This window comes from Phocoena sinus, chromosome 7, assembly GCF_008692025.1.
Source record: "Phocoena sinus isolate mPhoSin1 chromosome 7, mPhoSin1.pri, whole genome shotgun sequence".
Lineage (NCBI taxonomy): Eukaryota > Metazoa > Chordata > Mammalia > Artiodactyla > Phocoenidae > Phocoena > Phocoena sinus.
This window is the reverse complement of record NC_045769.1, coordinates 86,892,892-86,909,482: the sequence shown is the minus strand read 5'-3', so window position 1 is coordinate 86,909,482 and position 16,591 is coordinate 86,892,892. Positions and strand designations below refer to the sequence as shown.

The 16,591-nt window shown below is 36.9% G+C and overlaps 1 protein-coding gene across 2 annotated transcripts in view; it reads right to left on the bottom strand.

The window, feature by feature from the left end:
• ZEB2 (zinc finger E-box binding homeobox 2) overlaps positions 1-16,591 on the bottom strand; it is a 133,612-nt gene that overhangs the window by 28,020 nt on the left and 89,001 nt on the right. For both annotated transcript variants that reach the window (XM_032637440.1, XM_032637439.1), the window contains exons 3-4: positions 15,659-15,916; positions 10,514-10,585 (exon numbers count right to left, since the gene is read on the bottom strand). In XM_032637440.1, coding sequence (XP_032493331.1) covers positions 10,514-10,585; positions 15,659-15,916 — 330 coding nt within the window. The remainder of the gene's footprint in view (positions 1-10,513; positions 10,586-15,658; positions 15,917-16,591) is intronic.

Here is a 16,591-nt window from a genome sequence, read left to right as displayed (position 1 = left end):
TTAACTTAAACTCCATATAAGAGCAATAAGAGGAATTGGAAGCTATAAACCAAGAAGACAACAAAGGTACAAAAACATTCTCACTCTTTTCTCCACTTTCTTCTATACTAATGATATGACACACAAAATTCAGGCTTAAAGAGGCTTAACCGACCGCTAGCCTGCTAACCTTATCACTCCTGTTACCAATTTGGGGGACTTATACCTTGTATCACAGTGTTTCTGGCTCAAACAAGATTTTCAATCTAGGTCTAGATCTTTACCTGGGACTCAGTTGCTTCCAAGATACTGCCAAAGGATCCTGTACACTTGAACAAAATTGGTGTTTATATGTGGTATTTCAGGTGGGGAATCCCTGACTCCACCCCTTCCTATCCTACTCATACTCAGAGATTATCTTAACACCTTTTGTGAGGTAGAAGCAGGATTGCCTACACAATTTGCCAGGCTCAGTGCAAAATGGTGGCAGTAGAGCATCAAACCAAGGGCAAGGCCCTTCCAGTGCAGGCCCCTGTGTGACTGCAGGTCACACACCCAGGACCCTGGCCTTGGGTCTAGGATCATGAGGCAGGAGACCTGAGAACCTCCCCCTCCCATGGCAACTCACACAGCCCATGCTTTTTGTTTCCTTTGTTCACGCTTCCCAGTAAAATCTCATTAGAAGAAAGGGTAGGGTGGGTGGAGTCCAAAATTTCTAGTCTAATGTCCTCACTTAACAGACGATACAACTAAGGTACAGTAAAGCTAATGATTCACAGAACATTACACAAATAATTTCTGGTAGGGCTGGATGGGGAATTCATGTATCCTGACTCTTAACCCGTTACTCTTTACACTATATCATAATGAGTCCATATGAGAGAAAGACAGAGAGAGAAACAACCCCATCTTTTTAGTTTTTCTTCTTGCCTAACTGATTGGATATAATTTGAATAGGTCCTAGATGCTGCAATGATTGCTCTGACATTGTAAGTAGCTCTGAACAACAACATTATAACACTGTAAAATTAATAGGGACAAAGGCAATGTAAATGCCAACTTCAATGTAAATAAAATATCATATTTGAAACTTTTTTTCTCTATTTTTCTTTTCACGTCCTTGCTCTTCTGAATGCTATGCACTTGTTTTATTTTTTGACTGAGTGACCTGCACCTAAGTCTACTGGGGTAAAATGGAAAACATCACGGAAGTTCTTCAAATGCTCCACTCACGATGTCTATTTAAAATTTCCATTTAATATTTAGGGATTGTATTTTTCTCATTCTGATATTTCCTAATTTTAATCATGTTGCAAAAGGCACTCAGTTCAAAACTAACTTTATGAAACATCTTGCAAAGGAAGAATTTATATTAATTACATAATTAATTAATTATGGTTTTAGTAAATAAAAAAAAGTTCTTAAGCTTAAGTTAGGACTAGAGACCCAGAAACACTTTATTCACGGTTCATTTTGCTTTCCCATTTCACATATTACTTGTTTGTCCCCCCACATGCTTAATGATGTCCTCCTACATGAGTTCCAGTTCTTCAGATTAAATGAAACTGTGTCATCTCTTGATAATATTCCATCCCTCACAGACCCTTCCAGCAGAGCCATTCCCACCTTCATCTGTCTTAACACGCAGAGCGACACACAGATGGGTCAACCAACTCCTTCATTCATACCCCCAATTCAAACCAGAGTGCCTATTTTATTAATTTGTTCATCATTTTTTTGTTTATTCGTTTATGCTTTGTTTCAACAAGCAACCTGTTTATCAACCATCGAGGCTGTATAAACACTGCACCTACCGAGGGGAAACATGGGGAAGAGCAAACTTAACCTGGACCCTCAAAAAGCCTCCAATCTGTAATTTTTTGAAATCTATTGTCATCCATTTTCACCATCATGTCTTAGGACACAACCTATACAGCTCAAGTAAAATGACACTTATCCCATGAATATGTTCACCCCAGGCTGTCATTATTGTCATTCTGGGAAATTTCATTACTCAAAAGATAGTCCGTGCAGAATCCTGGCCGTGTGGTGCTCTAATCTTCTCTAGTCCAACAACAGGGATGGCCAGCCACCCCTTGGGATGGCTAACCCTGGGACAATGCCATCTCTCTGAGCGAAACTTGGAACTTTCACTCTCTGATTTCAACCTATCGCCCCACCCCATCATTCAGGTCCTCATCCCCTGAAACAGGTACTTCATTGTGATAATCAGGCCCTGACAAGTCCCTCAGGCCATTTCACCCTTTCTGATTTTGCTTGCCTCAGTTCATCTTGAATCTGGAACTCACTTCCATCCCCGCCCCTTGTTCTTGTGTCATTCTGGCCTTGCCAAACTAAAATCCAGCCCAATTTCTCTGTTCCTAGAATATAAAAAATGTTTAAAGAAACGTAAATAATTGTATAGCCTTGTTTCTGTCTATGTTATCAAAATAGGATATTCTTTCATGATGATAATTGAATCTCCATACATTGTCCACAGCAATTACTCTAAATTTCCATTCCTGAAGATTCCAACCCTATTCCCATTCCCATACTGTCAATTGATGATACCTTTTCCTACTTACTTCAAAGAGTGTAACTTAAATGATGTGAATTCCATCAACTACCTAAAATTCAACAGAAATTTCTCTACAACACGTCTCCCTTCTTCTTTTGATCTTATTGCTAAAAAAGATGTGTCTCTGCCCACAGCCAAGGCTACCATCCAAAGCTATTCCCTCACAGCTCTTCTGATAACCTACTCCATCTTTCGCCTCATCTCCTTTTACATTTTCAGCCATTTTCGCTGTCTCTCTTTTTGCACAGAGGCATGTTCAACAAGCCTTTGTCCTGGAGAAAACCTTCTCTGAAATGTGCAGTCTCTTAAGTCACCTCCCTAATTTCATGTCTCTAATGTTTGACACTACTCTCTGTCAGAAACCCTCTTCAAGGGCTTCCCTGGTGGCACAGTGGTTGAGAGTCTGCCTGCCAATGCAGGGGACACGGGTTCAAGCCCTGGTCTGGGAAGATCCCACGTGCCACGGAGCAGCTGGGCCCGTGAGCTACAAATACTGAGCTCTGCGCGTCTGGAGCCTGTGAGGCCCGCGACAGTGAGAGGCCCGCGCACCGCGATGAAGAGTGGCCCCCGCTTGCCACAACTAGAGAAAGCCCTCGCACAGAAACGAAGACCCAACACAGCCAAAAATAAATAAATGAATAAATAAATTTATAAAAAAAAAAAAAAAAAAAAAAAAAAAAAGAATTTAAGAAACCCTCTTCAATACTGAAAACTTCTCAGTTGAACCTGCATAGCTTTCTGTATTTCAAATAAAACATCTTAATCCATGTATTATTATAATCATTACTGATAATAATAATAATAGCTAGCAACAATTGAACATGTATTATGCCTAAAATTGTGCTAAACATTATACACACATTTCTTATTCATCTTCCATTGGTTTTTTTTACCCAATTGAATGTAAGTCATTAATGACAGTGAGTGTTCACTATATCTTTCACGATGCCTAAAAAAATGCCTTGTACTTAGTAGGGTCTCCCAAATTGACTATGGATCTGAATAGCTAATGAAGCTATAATTGTAACTTTTGCCTTCATGTCATTGTGAGTTTTGTCTTTCCTAACGGCATCATAAGACTTTGAATTCCTTAAGGATAGGACTATATCTTCTATTTCCTTTGTTTCTTGAACCTCAGTTCCAATTCAGCACACAACAAATACTATGAAAAGAACAAATGGAAATAGTTGAGTGGGTGTTAACAAGTGACAAATATTATTTGTTTATTTGATTGTTATACAGGACAGAAGGAAAAAAAGATATGATTTCTGATGCTAGTCAGTGAACAAGTGAAGGAAAAATCTTTGAGAGCTTTCAACATCCTTATACACAAACATTATAAATACTACTAAATCCTCTTCTACATTTAACAAAAGGTGCTAGATAAAGATGAAGAGAGATAGAAAACTAAGCTACTCTTTCTTAATCTTTCTATTTTAACTTCAAATGCAACCTCAGAGCAGTGAAAAGAAATGTGTCCTACAACTTGTCTGGGTAGTTTTCCAAGACGTCAAAGGAATTTAATTGGCCAAGGTTCTCAGAATCGACTGGTTAGTCCTTCCATTACAAACGTGTTAAATATTGTATTTTGGTATTCTAGAGAATTCATTAATTAATGAGGAGCCAGTACAAAGCCTGTACAAAGGGAGGAAATAGTTCAGAATGCATTTATTTCTTAATGAATAGAAATGGGTAAGCTTACTCGGAGATGCAAACAAACCAGAAAAATAACCAAGAGAGGGTGAGAATCTAGTATATGTTAGGCATTGTACTTGGTCCTTTAAAAATGATATACCATTTAATCGCTACAGTCAGACTCTGTAAACAGGGAATCATTATTTCCACTTTACCGATGTAGAATGAAGGCTTATTCTATACTCAAGTTCATGTAACTAGTAACTGGTAGAGACAAAATTCAAATGTAGTTTATCTGACTCCAGAATCTAGAGCATCCCAAGACAACTTTTGCCTTTTTATCTGTAAAAGTGTTTATATATTATTCCTAAAATATTGGAAGCATGTTTAACGACTGTTAGTTACAGTCAGTACAGTTAGTTCTTGGACAATAATTTTCTTGTGTTATATAAGATTAAGAACCGAGACCTCAACTGGCCTTACCCAGTTCCTAGATGTAAGGTGTTTTCCTCTTCCCAGCAAAGGAAGCAAAGATGCAGGTGGTTATTAATAGCCCTTTAAAACAAGAGTGCTAGATTGTTTAAGTAAAGGTAACTCTCACACAGTCAAAGAGGAAAACATCAGGGGCTTATTTAGGTCTTGATATGCACGTGGAAACACATTAGTGCTAATGATCACCATGCACCTAAGTTAGATCCTTGTTACTACTAGCATGTTGGCAAACTCATGTTTATAATGCTCCCAAGTTTTTCCATTTCTCTAATCTTCTTAGAAAATACCTTTTAAAACACACTCTTAAAAATTCTACATAATAGGGGCTTCCCTGGTGGCGCAGTGGTTGAGAGTCCGCCTGCCGACGCAGGGGACACGGGTTCGTGCCCCGGTCTGGGGAGATCCCACATGCTGCAGAGTGGCTGGGCCCGTGAGCCATGGCCACTGAGCCTGCGTGTCCGGAGCCTGTGCTCCGCAACGGGAGAGGCCGCAACAGGGAGAGGTCCGTGTACCGCAAAAAAAAAAAAAAAAAAAAAAAAATTCTACATAATAATTTCATTCTGATTTTGAACCAGATTAATATCTGGAAGATGTAAAGTTCTTTGTGAAAAGGTGTTCTTTACGTGTTAAAGCATACATTTAAAAATTTTAAAACATTAAAACCAATATAGAAACATTAAATGCAATGTAGAAAGTTATTACTATAAATCAGGGCTTTCACTGCTTTATATGCTGTAGATCAATTTTGCTATGCTGCTAATCTAACTTTGCTGTAAAAAAGTAATGATAGTCTGTTTTTCTTTGCCTTTAACAAGTAGATTTCAGAGACTTAAATCCTGGTTTCACTCTCTGAAGATACTGGACTTAATCCCCTTCACAGGGAACGTTTTCACCTATTGTGACTTCCTTTCTCAGAGCCCATTTCTTCTCCACCTAATATTCGTTCATTCATTCATTTGCTCATTCATTCATTCATTTTACCAGTCATAATGCATACCGTGTGTTCACTGCTGTACTAGGCACTTTGAGGCAAACCGGGACTAGCCCTTTTATTAAAGCAAATATTTGGGGGGCACATATTAAGGTCATACTAATTTACCCCTATTTCATAGCTCAAGAAACTGCTTGTCTCCATGAAGTTAACTAGGTGAAATATGTGCAAACAACATAAAGAGGAACAATTCAACATGCTAAAATCAGTGGTGTGCACCTGAGAGCTGTGGGATTTCAGACAAGGAAGAGATATATGTGGTTTGTGGGTGTTCAAGGATGGCCACATTAAGGAAATGGGAGGTGAGCTAGCCTTGAAGAACAGAAAGGTGGGTAGAATTTGGATAATTGGACAAATGGGAGTGAGAGATTAGGGCCTCAAGGGATAGCATGGGCAGAGATTCAGAGGTTGGTATAAATGTGATTCTTTTTTGATATCACCAAGGGATTTGGCCTGACAAGAATGCAACACTGTTGGTATGAAATGGACGGCACTCAATACCTGTCTGAAGAATGTGGATTTTGTCTTATAGGTACTGAGGGACAGTTAAAGATTCTAAGAAGGGAATTTGGACCATGAGAAAAGGGTTACAGGAAGAATGTGGACAGACTAAACAGAGGAGGACATGAAGGCTAGAGACCAGTCAAATGTAACTGAGTCTTCCTCATTTGGGGGATTGGAATAATGGGAGATGAAAATGTCTGATTGATTATTTCAGGTCTGCTGTCAAAAGTATGTCAACCCAGAAATGGGAAAGGAAAGTTCAAGTGCTGTTTGTCTCTCATTTCTACAAAAACTCTTTCTGACTCAGGACCATTCTAGGGTCTGTGGTGAGAAATTGACCAAAATCCCATATCATTCCTGCCCTCAAATAGTTTACAATCTAGTGGAGAGAAACATACCTGCAGGTGACTATAATATGAGAGAGAATGACCCTCAAAAGAATGAGTGGTTAATCTTGAGTGGGAGACTGTCAGATGGCTTCCGGGTAGAGATGGCCTTTAGGAAGGTGTATGATGCTGTCAGGCTAAGAAAGAATGAGTGGTTTCTACAGATTTTAATTCAGCAGAATATACTAGGAAGGAGATACTTTTAGATTCTAAAAGACTACTCTATTCATTGATATGAACTTGGTTAAATTCTACTATGTAATAGATTTGTAGACTTGCATAGGAAATTTAGAGGTCTTTTCCTTACTTTCAGTTAGGAATGAAATTTGTGTGTTGAATATCCAGAAATAATAGAGACATTTTCTTTGACTTCCCCTGACAACTCATTCCAGTTAATAACCACACTTTTTATCAGAAAATATGCTTAACCTGTTTAAAATTTATCTATTCCGATGTGTTTGTTCTGCTTTGATTAAAAAAGAAAAATGTATCTGATATTAAAGAATTCCATATCCATTCACTAATAAAAACATATTTGTTGAGACCCTATTAATTTTAAGGCACTCTCATAGACAATGTGGTAGCCTAAAACCAATCTGTGTTCTCAGAGTTTGCAGTCTAATTTGGAAAAGACAATATATTAAGTTACAACACACTATAGCATCTACAGCAAGGTCAGCTGATTTGTTCTATAAGAGTTCATTGGAGGAAGATATCACTATAGGTTGGGATGGCTGGAGAGGAAGGTCAAGCCAATAGCTTGACCTTGATCAGTAGGACCTATGTGGGGAGAAAAGATACTCCATTAATAAGCAACTTCAACCATTAAAGATGTCTTATTTCAATTCCACATGTTTTTAGCATCCAAAAAGATGCTAGGGATAAGAAGCAGTAAACTTATGGTTGGGAAGAAATATGCGTTATTCTCTAAAAGGCCAGAGTTCTAAGCTGAGAGTCACCAGTAAATTCCTAATTACCAAGTCCAATGTATTTGCTCAGCATTCTTTCAGTCGTAGTTATTTGAATCTTCTGATTCAATTGACCATTGTCTACTTTTGAAACTTTCTTTGTCTCCTGGATATTTAATTTTTTTCTCTCTTAATCTTTTTTCTTTTAATGAATTTGATTTTTCTCCTTACTCACCAGAAGCTCTGGCCTCAGCTTTCTACATGTTTCAGTATATTTATTGTAAATGTCTTAGTCCCATGATGTTAAATACCATCTCACTATATTTGCATGACTCTCAAATCTTTACCTCTAGCCCTGACTTCCTGGGTTTCAATTCCTCATTTCCAAAGAACATTCATATACATATATATGTGTGTATATATATATATATATATATATATATATATATACACATTTATATAATTCTATATGAAAATACTTGTCTAAAGACAAGCTCAAGGTCTTCTCAAAATTGGATCCTTTTTCTGTTTATCTAGAAATAGCAAGTATTTGCCATGTTCTAAACATGCAGATGTGTAATCCTGAAGCCATTTTGATTCCATCACCCAGAGAATCAATTGGTTGTTAAGAAGTCATGTTACTAATTTCACCACTGTCGCCACCCGAGGACAGGCTTTTTGTCACGTCACACCTGAATAACTACAATGACTTCCAGTTGGTCTCTCAAAGTCTAGTTTTTCTTCACAGAAATCACGGTAGCATAACATGCCCCAAACTCTTTGGTTTGTTGCTTTACATTCTCCACTTACATTTAACTTACATGTCCAGCTTCATTTCCCATGAATTGCCTCCTAGGACGCCCTGATTCAGCCAAATCCTTTTACTTGCCATCCTCTGAATAGATATTACAATTTCTTTCCTTGGCTTACACACTCCTGTTCTGCTAGAAGGACCTTCCTCGCTCCTTCACGACTACTGAAAAGGAACTTAGTTCAAATTTCACCTCCTTCATGAAGCCTTTTCTGAATATTCACCCCATAGGATCGCTCATATTTCTGTAATTTGAAATAATTATAGTTCCTACTATTTGTTGCATATTTATCACATGTTTTCACTTATTGTTTATTATTTTTTCTTGTGTGTTGGTCTCATCTTCCAAATTAAATAATAGCCATGTCTAAGATTTCCTGGTCCATCTTCCAGAACATGTGCACATGAAAGTGAATAGACAGAAGACACTCAATGAATACTTATTGATCTATTTATTGACTGAATACATATGAACTATAAGGAATAGTAAATCGTATGGGAAAAGGTGAATCTTAAGGCTATGTGAAGGAACATTCAAAATGGATTTTTAAATCTTCTGAACAGGAACCATTTTTATTAACCCCACTTTAGACCTTAAGTGTATAAAACAGCTAGTAAATTGTCACTTTGTGGAACAGCGACACTTTAAATGCCTATAAATTTAATGAAATTAGAGTTTATTTATGCTTGAGGTTGAAATTTAACAATTGTCTTTAAAAGGAACATGGAGCCATTTTTGATCCTATGAGTTGGGACATTACAGAAAGTATCTAATTTGTGGTATCTCTTTATTATTGTGTTTTTATAAGAAGTTATTTTATCTTGTTTCTATTTTACACAGTGATGGTACCCCTACAACATAGAATATTAAAACTAGAAATATTTTTAACAAGCAACTAGTGCAATCTATTCATTTTTCAGATGTGGAAACTGAGTGCCAAGAAGGGCAATTGACTTGCCCAAGGTTGCAATCTAGTTATTGCCAGAGCTGTGGCTAAAAATCAGGATTATAGGTTCCTAATTCTATACCTTTTCCATAATCCCATATTGTACAGTTTCATTTTTGTACCTTAAATTGACATTATTCAAATGAAGGAAAATTTACAATAGTTTTTTATTATTTCTCTTATTTTATATCCAAGAATGTAAATTAGTGCGTGGTAAGTTATTAATAAGAGCTTTCTAAATAGAAACACAGCATGAACAGTCTATTGTGATGTGTTTCGACATAAGGGAGATATGAATATCGTCTTAATTATTTATATTTCTAAAACTTCATAAAGCTGTGACTTGCTTTCATTGGTGAGTTGAGTGGAAATAGTTATGTGATTTTTTTTTTTTTTTTTTTTTGGCTTTTGCTTTAGAAGTTAACCTTATACTGGGCACTATGGTAATATTTTGGATGGTGGTATGAAGGATTGTTTGAAACACCAAAAATACTTAGCCTTATCCAGGAAAAGAGAGAGAAACATAGTAAGTCAGTGTAAATTTGCACTAGTGACGTGAGAGGGTGTGAGAGGAGTTGCTGTTCAGTTTTTGGAAAAGAACATGGAAGGTCACAATTGTCCTGAAACTCCATTCTACAGCAGTAGCAGAATAAAACAAAGCACCACTTACTACCTTCCTACTGCAATTTTTTAGCTTCATTGAAAAGAAGTGAAATTGTCTATTCTTTATGCAACTTTTGCCTGGAAAATATTATTTAGAGGAACTAGAAGGTACTGAGAAATAAAATGAAGATAGGATAAAAAGGAACTCAGATGATCAGTTTTTATGAGGAACAGTCACAGAATTTTGGTTTGTCGCTCTGAAGAAACATTTTACAATCTAAATTACACCATATCGTTTGAATCTCAATGACTAATATCGGGGGTGACTGGAAGAGGCATATTATATTACAATTTTCAAATTATATTTATGTAGTCTTTTAAAATAAAAATTACTACCAGAAATTTGCCCAACTCAGGCTTTGAAAAGATATTTTTAAAAATCCAGTTCAGTTTTCTTAACTTTCACAGGCAAATTAGGGTTTAAGAATAAAAGATATATTTGCTGAATAAAATACCAAAACAGAGAATTCTGATTTGAAACAAAACAAGAGAATTGTAAAAGTCTGACTTAATTTTAAATCACAGACATACAAATGGATGGGTCAGTGTTTCTGTCCCTGACGCACTAAATCCACATGACGCAGGACAAACATGACCTTGGCGTGGTAAACTTACTTACCTGTACCATTGTTAACTGTGGTCTGGATCGTGGCTTCCGGCCCCATAGTGTCATAGTCTTCCTTCATTTCTTCTGTGGGGGAAGATTATCTTTAGCATTTGAAAATTGTAGAAAGGCTTACTATACTAAGCATGCCTACCACAGGAACAAGGAAGATTCTTTTAAAGGAAACAGAGAAAAGGCTTGTTGTAAACCTCTAAACAATAGCTTTGTTCAGGCAACTGAATGAATCCAATAGTGCTAGCTGCACAAGAACTTATTTACTTTAAGCATTACTGCAAGCTGTGAAAAACAGAGGTGCTTATTTGGGACAAACGAAAGGCTTTTCTTCTAGTGGCAGTTCTAGTGACAAACAGGGGGAAAGATATTATTTTTTCAATAAGAGTCAAAAGCAACTAAGTATTTGTACTGACGAAGAGGCACACTGGCTGCTATGCCTCTGGTAACACTGGATTATCAGAGACAAGTCAGAATTTCTTATTTTATTTTCATGCTTTTTTTCCCTCCTTGGAGTAGCTATGATGGTGCTAATCTATGCAAGCGAAATTTTAAAGAACCTAATTCTACATACTAAACTTGAAATGCCCAGTTTATAAAACAAGCGTCCCAGAGGTACTGAAAACACCTGTTTCACTGTTTTATATAAACTTCTAAAACATATTTTCCTTATTCCTTTCCCTACCACTCCATAAATATCTTTCTTCCTTACCGTTAATTCCCCAGTAGGGGAATCATAGTCATTTTCTGAGGAAAAACATAGCTATAAGAACAGCTCAATGTTCTGATGAAGATGAAAATATGTAACACTGAAGTTGAAGATCTATAGATGATAAAAGGTCATCTTCTAAAATTGTAATATTTTAAAATGGGAAGAGTCTGGAAAGTAGGAGAACTCTCAAATTTTCTGCCTACCAAATTGTAGAATATGTGAAGTCAGAGAAGGACAGCTGACAGTTAAAAATCCTTCAAGAAAGGGCTTCCCTGGTGGCGCAGTGGTTGAGAGTCCGCCTGCCGATGCAGGGGACACGGGTTCGTGCCCCGGTCCGGGAAGACCCCACATGCCGCGGAGCGGCTGGGCCCATGAGCCATGGCCGCTGAGCCTGCGCGTCCGGAGCCTGTGCTCCACAACAAGAGAGGCCACAACAGTGAGAGGCCTGCGTACCGCAAAAAAAAAAAAAAAAAAAAAAAAAAAAAAAAAAAAAAATCCTTCAAGAAAGTAAATTAAACATGGACTTTTAAATTTTTTATTTTTACAATAACAATACTAATGAGAACCAAACATGATCCAGGATGAATATCTCTCTGTGATAATCATTTTGTTTAAAACAAGAGAAACTTTATAAATAGGACTCTGTGAATTCCCAAATTTATCCTGACCATTTTTGCTTATCACATTCTAGTCATAATTATTTGGTAGAAAAACAGATTCTAGCAAATGTTACAACAAAATTAAAATATATGTTTTTCAAGTAGTATCCTGCAGCATATCTGTTTATGGCATCAGGACTGAAAAATTATGAGCCTCTTAAGGTAAAGTACACAGATATAAATAGATGCTAATTTAATGCCACTGGGCATAATACTAGTCAGATAATTTGAATGATATTTGTTTAAATTCTATGACCACTTTAAATTCATTCTTGGCCCTGGACTTCTCCCTTATTTAAGGAATATTTTCACTGGGACATTTTGCATAAAACATTTAGGAGTTCAATGTACAGCAATACTTTATTGTCAATTATAATAATTGATTGGTTAAAAGCCTCCCTCATCTGATATTTTTATTAGTCTCTGCAAGGAATTAAATTAAGGTATTTCTGAGAAGTTCAGTACTAGATATAAATATAACTTTTGTGTCTTTCTTCCTCGCTCCTCTCATGTGATTTCTGGTAGCCAAGAGTCAGAAGAATCATAAGTTTTCCATCTGAGAGATCAAGTCACTGAGGGGAAAACAGTTAACAGCATTTTTTTCTTTTTTTTGCATAATAGTGGTAATGTTCAAGATTTCTGCTGCACTTCCTTCCTCATTGTCATTTTCTTATGAAAACGTAAAGAGAAGTTACAGGAGGTAGTTGCTTCCCAAATTATTAAATGCTGCGTATTCACATGTGTAGTTGGCACTTGGTAACACTTTAGCTATAACCCTCTTTTACCAAAGATTGTGCAACTGAGATAGTGTCACTTTCACCCAGAACGTACTTTGCTTCAATTTACTGAGCATCAAGCTTTTTCTTTTTTGAACATCAAGCTCAGGTATGTATTTTAAATACTATGCCTATGCCTATTTAATTAAGTTTCACATGAATCCGTATTCAGAAGGACATCATAACGTGGGTTAGGAGTATCCCCCCTGAACTAAAGGCAATCCTGGCTGTCTTTCTGCCTCATGCCTAACCTTAAACATTTTTTCCCAAGACACCTCTGAGTCAGCATACTGTGTCTAAAACCACATAGTATATTTGTTTTTAAAACACTTGTAAAAGTTTGCGTTTTCCAGTCACCCTTGGGATGAAGGTTTATAAAAATAAAGAGCACTTTCTTCCTCGAGATGAAGAATCCTTGAATAAGCAGAAAGAGGCCAAGATGCAGGTGATTTATTTAAGTCTGTGTCAATGATAATGATGTCATGGTTTCCAGCACACTGTGTCCACCCCATTGTGGGACGAAAGAATGTCAAGGACAATTCTAAACACAAAACTTTGATTGTGCTGGAACCGGAAAGGCACAGTAAGAACTCCACTGCGCTCTTCAGTGGAAAACCTGCATCCTGCAGACAAACTACAGAAAGCATGGGAGAGAGAGCAAAAGAGAGGGGGCTTATCTCAGAGTAAAGCTATGTGCTGAGGTATGATGGTAGACAGCCAGGCACCAGGGATAAAACACTACTAAATAAAACAGCACCAGAATTAGAATTATTGTCTATATTGTATGTTTTGAACAATAAATAAGAAAAATATTTTATCAGAAGAAAAATGTGTTATCTAAGAGTCAGGATAAACAATGAGTAGCTTTTTAAGACCAATTTCTTTTCATTAGACATCAAGGCACCACATCAGAGCACTTTTGGAACAATAAAAAAAAAAGAACAATAAATCATTACTAATCATTAGAACCAGACAGGTAATAGCTGGGTAACTTTCTTGGTCCAAATAGCCAAATGAGATTAGCGATTTACATTTTATTTAATTATTGTGACTCCAGAATGCTAGTTTATTTACCATAAAGGTAAGAGCAGAGAACAGCCTGTTCATTTGTATCACAGGCACCATTAACTACAGGTGATAACAGGGTCTGTAATGCATTCATATGGATTATTGTATATTAAAACATTTGGAATTATGATCCATGACCAACACAAAAAACTGCCATGATCACAGACTACTACAGCTTGACGTGGCTGTTTTGGCCCTTTTTCAACTACTGATCTTAATGTTTTTAAATTAAACTTTTTTTTCCAGAAGTTTGCAGCTGTACATTTGTTATATCGTTAATCATTATTCCTTTAAGGGTGGAAATTCTAGTAATTGATCCTTACCCTTGATTTCTAGATATTAAAATTTAAAGCATCAGAACATTCATTCTTATAGCCCTGCATATCTAGTTCATTAACAAATATGAATAGCTAACACCAGCTCATTTAAATAGTATGTCTTACATGAGTTCTCGCCACACTCTGTTTCTGTCACACTGCTCCTAAGAATCATTGGCTCTTATTATACATGTAAATGGCTATCATAAAAATAAAAATTTCATTTAAGATTGTTAATGACTTCTGCAGCAGTCAGACTTCCTTTAATGATCATCCTCTGCCCCTAATTAAACGTATTTATCTTTCAAGCATCTTTGGCCGAGTTCTCCCTCATAGTTGAAAATCTAAAACCTTAAGTCTTAATGGATATAACGATACATGTTTATGTGTGGGCTTGCTGAGATTCAAGAAACCTTCACCGAAAGCAAAACTGGAAACAGAAAAGAGTACAAAACTTGGCACAGTATGTTAGGAAAACGAAAAACAAATACACTACACTCAAACTGCCATCAGTCTTTTTTTCTCTTTTTTTCACATTTAATGTTCTTTAGTAGTGGAAGTACTTTTATTATCCTCCTTCCAGTACACCAAACAATTACTCTGCCTATGTTCGATGTTTTATAGTCTGTGACATCACAATAGCATACAGGTAGACTCTTGTACTTGTTTCCTTCCCACCCATTTCACCTATTTATAAAAATGCTATTGTTATATATATCGTGAGGAAAAAACACATAAGGTGGAGTAAATCATGATAGCGCTCACTGGGTCTTGGAACAGAGATTAAGGAGACATGAAGGTTTGAATTAGAAGGGTCATTAAAAAAATTTTTACAGGCCACCTTACCAAGTAGAGATTAGCCGAGGGAGTTTAGGGGGATATGATTAATTGTCCTTTAGTTTGTTAATCATTTCCTACCTTGGTGATGTTTCATCCTAAGTGAATTTTAGACCATGACATTTCCATTTTCACAGTGGCATCTGAAGTTTTAGTTTGAACATAATTCACCTTATTTTTATTAGAGTTGGCCTTGGACCATTTCTACTTCCCCAGAGATTCCCACCAAACAGCAAGAATCATTATCAAGTACTTAGCTGTTAAATAATAAGAAAGAAAGCTACCTGACCAGGTAGAAGTGTGAAATCACATTCACACTTAACAAAAGGGAATGATTAGATGGTCGAATTACAATAGGAGGTGTCAGACAGACACTGAAACTACTGTTGAACTGACAGTTATTTGGTTTGTATCACTACACAAAACTTTCAAATACATATTAGTTGTGAGCTTTTATGTTTGCTTCCAGTTTCCATCCTGAGAGGATAGCTCTTGATGGTGTTGTATAATTGGCACATTGTACATGTGGTGCAAATCCTTCACGTTGTGTGTTTAAAATGTAGTTCATGTTCAACTTGCGTCCAGACGGAAACATAATCCCTTCCTAAGATGTCAGTAGTGCTGTAATGTGATAACACGACTATCACTTCATAATCTGTCACCAGCTTTGGTATCTCTATTCTGCGAGGGCTCTGGAAAGAAATATTTTAACGATTTGGTTGTGGACGCTCTACTAGGTAGATGGCACAGGAAGGGGCCAAGTTGTCTTAGACACTTACCTGGACCATCTACAGAGGCTGGGAGAATGTCGTTGTTGTGCCAGGTATGTTCCACTCCACCCTCTCTTATCTCATCTTCCTCTTCCTCTCTTGGCAATAGAGCCTGGCTCCCGTGAGGGGAGGACTCATGGTTGGGCACGCTAGCTGGACTCCTCTCCTGGTCCAGAGGGTTAGCAATCCCGTCCTCTTCAGCAATCTGAAGCTTGTCCTCCTCGTCGGTTTCAGAACCCGTGTCCACTACATTGTCATAGTTCACCACTGAAGAGAAAGCACAGAACACACACACTTTAAACACTCTGTTGAAAAATATCAGTCACTCCCTGATTGTTTAGTTAAATGGAGAATAATTGATATTTTCGTAACTTAATTACTCAACCATGTCAAGAAAATATAAGGAATATCTTTCATGCTTTAGCATTTTTATTCTTATTCAGTTATACCTGGGTACTCCCTCTGAGTTTAAATAGTTTGTTGCTAAAAAGATGGGAAAATTTCAAAAGCCACAGAAGCGCATATACTCAAAAATATGCCTATATACGTGGAGACATATTGCAATACGCGCTTTTGACACTCCACACAAACTTATAAAATAGATCTGTAATTGACAATTTTATTAGTTTAGTGACATGGAGTGTTTACTATGAAATGTTGTACTATAAATATGACATGCCTTCACTATATTAGCTGTGGTTTTATTCCTAGAAATGGTAGACGCACACACACACACACACACACAACGTCCATCTATTTACTCAAATACATGAACACGTACACAAACCTGCTCAATCTGAAAGGTTCACTGTTGCTTCTACGTCAACCATCATGTGCTAAGGCCATTTATATCCCAATCTTTTAAGCAGAAAATGAGGAAAAGCCATATCTTCTGGGCCATTAATACTACTATTGAGATGTCTTCATAGCGCCATAATTACA